The sequence below is a fragment of the Galeopterus variegatus genome, unplaced genomic scaffold (genome assembly GCF_000696425.1).
Source record: "Galeopterus variegatus unplaced genomic scaffold, G_variegatus-3.0.2 Scaffold3327, whole genome shotgun sequence".
NCBI classification, from domain to species: domain Eukaryota; kingdom Metazoa; phylum Chordata; class Mammalia; order Dermoptera; family Cynocephalidae; genus Galeopterus; species Galeopterus variegatus.
This window is the reverse complement of record NW_007729438.1, coordinates 108,779-114,778: the sequence shown is the minus strand read 5'-3', so window position 1 is coordinate 114,778 and position 6,000 is coordinate 108,779. Positions and strand designations below refer to the sequence as shown.

Genomic DNA, 6,000 nt, shown 5'->3' with positions numbered 1-6,000 from the left:
AAAAGATTCTTATGGCTAGGGCCGGCCCGGTGGTGCACTGCTACAGTGCGCCGCTTGGGAGCGTGGCGGCGCTCCCGCCGAGGGTTCGGATCCCACATACAGACTGGCCGCTCACTGGCTGAGCGAGGTGCGGGTGCAGCACCGAGGGTTGCGATCCCGTTGCCGGTCCCGGTCCGGTGTGGGCGCGACACTGAGGGTTGCGATCCATTGCCAGTCACGAAAAAAGACAAAAAGGAAAAAAAAAAAAAGATTCTTATGGCTAATGCAGTAAATTATATTTGTACTCTTTTGTTCTATTTACCTTTAATTATGTTGTGATATGCTATTTTTAAGCAGTTTCAGAGAGTTATTAATAGATCATTATCTTGAATGAGTATTTGCTTAATAAAAGAAGGGGACAGAGGAACTCTTTTCAGGTTACCTATGACCAAAGGCCAATTAAGACCATACAGCAATAAGACAGCAGTGTTTTAATTGGTCTTTAAATGTTGATGAGAACTCAGTTATCATTATAAACCCATTGTTATTAAAATATTACTTATTTGGTGGTCTCTTGAGGAAACTACCAAATAATTCTTTGCTGATTAACAATGAGAATAAATATAAAATACTTAACATCAAAGACATTTGTAATTAAGATGTTAACACACCTATTTTTTTTATGTTAAAAAAAATTTACCCTCTTAATTTTTAATTGTATAGTATTGTTAACTATATATACCTTATTATACAACAGATCTCTAGAACTTTTTCATCTTGTGTAACTGAAACTGTACTCATTGAATAACAACTCCCCATTTCCCCCTCCTCCCAAGCCCTAGCAAGCACCATTTTACTTTCTGTTTCTATGAGTTTGATTACTTTAGATACCTCATATAAGTTGGAACCGTGCAGTATTTGTCTTTTGTGATTGGCTTATTTCCCTAAAGGTTTATCATGTTGTAGTATATGACAGGATTTCCTCTTTTTAATGCTGAATAAGTCATCGGATTGCGTATCCACATTTTCTTTATCCATTCATCCCTCCATGGACATTTAGGTTACTTCCACATCTTGGATAGTGTGGATAATGCTGCAGTGAACATGGGTGTGTCTATAGCTATATCTGTAGCTATATATAGTGTGTCAAAGGCTATATCTATTTTTCTCTTGCAGATATATTCGACTTTATGGGAGAAAATTTAGCAAAGAAGATCATGTTCTTTTTATTAAGTTATTGTATGAGCTGGTATCAATTCCAAAACTGGAAATCAGCATGATGCAGGGATTTGCCCGTCTCTTGATCAACTTGTTAAAGTAAGTCCATTTCTTATGATTTCTGCTAGGTTTTTTTTTTTTTTTTTGGTTGTTTGTTTCTTCAGGGTTTTGGGGAATGAGAGCTAAGGGCTATTTGGTAAGAAGACCAAGTCCCAAATTGTCGATCTGGAAAAAGATTGTAGAAAACATTATCATAGGTATAGTCATATGTGTTAATTAACCTTTTAATTAAAATTCCATCTCCTTCATGAAAGCTTCTCTTCTCTAGCAAACAATGTAAATGTTGTCAGTTTCATTTATGATAATTATCTTCCCTTATGCGGGTTGTAAGTTCCTTGAGAAGACAGGGATCATATATTCTTTTGCTTATCCCAAAGTATTCAGCACAATGCTGGAAACATTAAGTACTCCATAGATAGTGTGGGAAAGTATGTGAAATTCATCTACAGCAATGTGGCATAAATTTAAATGCCCTGTTTTACCAGATGCTCTTTGAGTTTTGAGCAGCAGCGAGAGTCTGGTATATTGTTCTTCCTAATACAGTTGGCCATCCATATCCGTGAGTCCTGCACCCACAGATTCAATGCAGATTGAGAATATTTGGGGGAAAAAAACAATACAACAGCGAAGAATAATACAACAGTAAAAAATAATACAGATTTTATTTTTTATTTTATTCTTTTTCTGGCAGTTGGCTTGTATGGGGATCCGAACGTTAAACCTTGGTGTTAAAACAACATAACTATGACCAACCAAGCTAACTATTCTCAAATTTTAAAAATAAAATATAAAAACTGTTTACATAACATTTACATTGTATTAGGTATTACAAGTAATTTAGAGGTGATTTAAAGTATATGAGAAGATCTGCTTAGGTAATATGCAAATATTGTGCCATTTTATGTAAGGATCTTGAGCGTCCTCGGATTTTGGTATCCATGAGGGTTCCTGGAACTAATCCCCCACAGATAGTGAAGTACCACTATGCATTGTTCTGCCAGTGAGTTGCTGTGAATGGGGAAAAGCAAAACCCACTGTGATGAGCAGCAGTATTTAACTGTTCTCCCTGCATAGTGTGTATGATATACACATATCTGTGCATGCACACACACACATGTATTTTCCTTTCTTCAAATTAGGAAAAAGGAACTTCTTTCAAGAGATGATTTGGAGTTACCTTGGAGACCACTTTATGACATGGTAGAAAGAATATTATATTCTAAGACAGAGCACCTGGGATTAAATTGGTTTCCGAAGTAAGTGTTTGCATTTAAAGTACTACTTTGGGGGCATTGGGGCTTTTAGAGGATTGATCATGACCGAAAAGTATTGGGTTGTTTGAAGTAAACAAGCAGATATACATTTTATTTATTTATTTATTTACTTTTTGGGTGGTTGGCTGGTTGGGAGATCTGAACCCATGACCTTGGTATTACCAGCACCATGCTCTCCCAAGTGAGCTAACCACCAGCCTGCAAATATACATTTTAATGTATTCAATTCTGTGTAACTTGACTCCTAAAACAGTTCATTGTCCTCTTTTTTTTTTTTTTCCTTTTTGTCTTTTTTTGTGACCGGTAACGGGATCGCAACCCTCGGTGTCGCGCCCGCACCGCGCTCAACCAGTGAGCGGACCGGTCTCTATATGGGATCCGAACCCTCGGCGGGAGCGCCGCCACACTCTACCAAGTGCGCCACCGGGCCGGCCCTGTCCTCTTTAAACTATATCTGAAGCTGCACTTTCCCAACATCACCATACTGGCCAAGGAAAGCAAAGAGATTTTTGTTTGAAATCTAATTTTTGTCGGTAGAAGAAATGCACATTTGGCATTCTTTGTAAAATATCCATGTGGGTGTTTTTTTTTTTTTTAAAAGATGGCCGGTAAGGGGATCTTAACCCTTGCTTGGTGTTGTCAGCACCACGCTCAGCCAGTGAGCGAACCGGCCATCCCTTTGTAGGATCCGAACCCGTGGCCTTGGTGTTATCAGCACCGCACTCTCCCGAGTGAGCCACGGGCCGGCCCTTCCATGTGTGTTTTGATTCTTCAAGAAAATGAATGCTTCAAGAACAGGAGCTTTGCTTATTCCAGAGTGTACCCACATCCCAGAGGGCACTCTATTCTCCATGTTAAAGACTCATCAGTTTCAGTGATTGACTGTTTTTTTTTTTTTTTAGAGCACACACTATTCAAATGCACAGTCCTTGGTTTATTTTATTTCCTAGTAATGTTTAGATTATAAATCCCCTGCTGGGTTTTGGCTTCTTGGACATAACTCCTGCCTCTTCAAGACCTCTAATTTTTGTATGTTTTGTATTTTCTGAATTTATAGAGTACAGTATAATCATCTGCCTTCTTTGGTTAATAGTGATTTCAGACTTGACTGCTAAACATCATTTTACCCTGTTAACAGAGGTTCTGTGCAGTTGTGATTTAGCTCTTAACTTTTTCAGTCTAAGCATGTTTGGCTTAAAAAGCTCTTAAATTTGTCATTAAGGCTTTTTTTAAAGAATTTTTTTTCTTCAATTTTTAATATCTGAGTCCTCATTTGTCTCATTTTCTGAAGAGCATTATTTTATATGACTTAATTTCCTTTTTTACTTATAAGTTAAATCTTTAATTTCTTTCGCAATCTTAGGCACGTTTACATTATTTCATTATTTCTTGTAGCCTCTCCAGTTCAAGTTATTTAATCCTTGATTAACCCTCAGGCTTCACTTAGTCAGTAGCCTATGTTTCTTTTTTTTTTTAAAAAAGATGACCGGTAAGGGGATCTCAACCCTTGACTTGGTGTTGTCAGCACCACGCTCACCCAGTGAGCTAACCGGCCATCCCTATATGGGATCCGAACCCGTGGCCTTGGTATTATCAGCACTGCACTCTCCCGAGTGAGCCACGGGCCGGCCCGTAGCCTATGTTTCTTACCATCGAATTTTTAAAAAATGACTTCAGGTGGCAGATTTTAAAAGATTTTCAGGTCATAGGTAAGTGGTGAAAGTGAAATGATATAAATGGAAAGAGAAAAAAATGACTATAGGTGATCCTGAACTTAGGGCCCTAATTACTTTTTTTTGGACAGTGGTCACAAGTAGAGTAGTCAGAAATCATTTATTTCTTGAAGGTTTCACATGTTAAAATAAGGAAACCCATTTCAACCATAAGAATGGTTGAAATGACAGGTACACCTTTATAAAGGCCACTTCTGTGTGGTCATTAATAAATATCTATGGCTTTCCTCTTCAGTGATACCAGCTCTTTGCCTGTAAATAGTGCCCTGTCAGCCAGTGCTTATCATGTTCAGCCCTGTGTCTTGATACTGTGCTTATCATCATGTGTCATATAATCCTTGCTCTTGTGGAAACTTTCCTCCTTAAAAGTTTCACCATGGCTGGCTGTTCTTGGGCTTTTGAAGAGACACCATGACTCTGCTAAAATCTCTGCTTGGTTTAAAGCAGTGAATCTCAACTCTAACAGACTCAGCACTTTATTTTGTATTTTTAAATTAACTCTTCAAAAATGAAATTCGTTAATAATAAGACCTATTTATACTCATTACCTGTACTCAGTGACAAAAATAAATTATTTTGTTTTGAGTATTTTCATCTTAGATGTATTCTGACACATTTTGAAACAGTCAGCTGACTGCATATGTTCATACTATTTTTAGAATACTATTTTTATAATCAGAAGTGAAAGTTCACTTCATTTGTTAACTGTTTGTTTTTCAAATCTTAAACCCATGAGCATTATGTCTTTGTCCTTATTGAAACCACAGCTTTTACAGTGCCATGCATTTCAACATGATTTTAAAAGCTGTTTCTGTTATTTGGAGCAAAGATTGTTAACTTTCTTCTCCCTTTTCTGCCCCCTTTCTCTTTTCTTCCTTTCTTTCTATTCCCTCTCCTACCCTTGTTTTCCTCTTCTTTTTCTTTTTTCTTTCCTTTTCTTTCTCCTTCTCTCTTACAGTCTTTTTGCCTCAGAGGCAATTTTGACCTGATTCAGTCATCTGTTTCTACTTTTCTTTTTTTTTTTTTTTTTTTTTTGCTGGCTGGTACTTTTTAGTGGAGGAAGATTTTGTAGGGTTTTTTATTCATAGCTAAATTGGAAAAGATAATTGTGAACTTGACACAAGCAATATAAAAATTGATTATTGTTTACTTCATAAAAGAAACATATGAATCTTGTGGGCATGGTTTTATTTTATAAAACAATATCCCATACACTTACTGTGAGAGCATATTGCAAGTTACAAATACAGGCAGCACAGTAATGAAGAGTATTGCTACTAACAAAATGTGGGGGAATTATGCATAGATCGACTTTTACAAATTGGCACAGACAGTTCATATTTAAATTGCTATGTATATAAATTTGATTCGTTTTATCACCACTAATTTAGTTTTTGTGGATTGTTTGGTGTTGAAGGTTTACATATTTTCATCATGAATAGTTTTGGCCTAGATAACTCATTTACTATTTTTTTTAAATTTATTTTTTTAAGTATTTAAAAAAAATATTGTTCTAAGGGTGTCATAGTATAAATACATTTTCATTTTTCATATTAATCTGCCTCTGGAGGAATTGGACATTTCCTTTTTTTGGTACTTGTTTTTGATAGCATTTGTTTCTCTTTTGATCTATCAAAGGGCCATTTGAATTGGTACTCTTATCTTTAAGATACAGTTAAATTCTTTGTCCCCTCCCTTCACTCACAACATGGAAATGACATGTTTTAGATCTCTGG

The 6,000-nt window shown here is 36.4% G+C and overlaps 1 protein-coding gene across 1 annotated transcript in view; it reads left to right on the top strand.

The window, feature by feature from the left end:
* The window catches only part of LOC103600381 (proteasome activator complex subunit 4), a gene marked incomplete at its 3' end in the record, with an annotated part of 69,995 nt that overhangs the window by 17,032 nt on the left and 46,963 nt on the right, over positions 1 to 6,000 (top strand). Inside the window, exons 2-3 of the mRNA XM_008584642.1 lie at positions 1,156 to 1,296; positions 2,397 to 2,513. Of these exons, the coding sequence (XP_008582864.1) occupies positions 1,156 to 1,296; positions 2,397 to 2,513 (258 nt within the window). The remainder of the gene's footprint in view (positions 1 to 1,155; positions 1,297 to 2,396; positions 2,514 to 6,000) is intronic.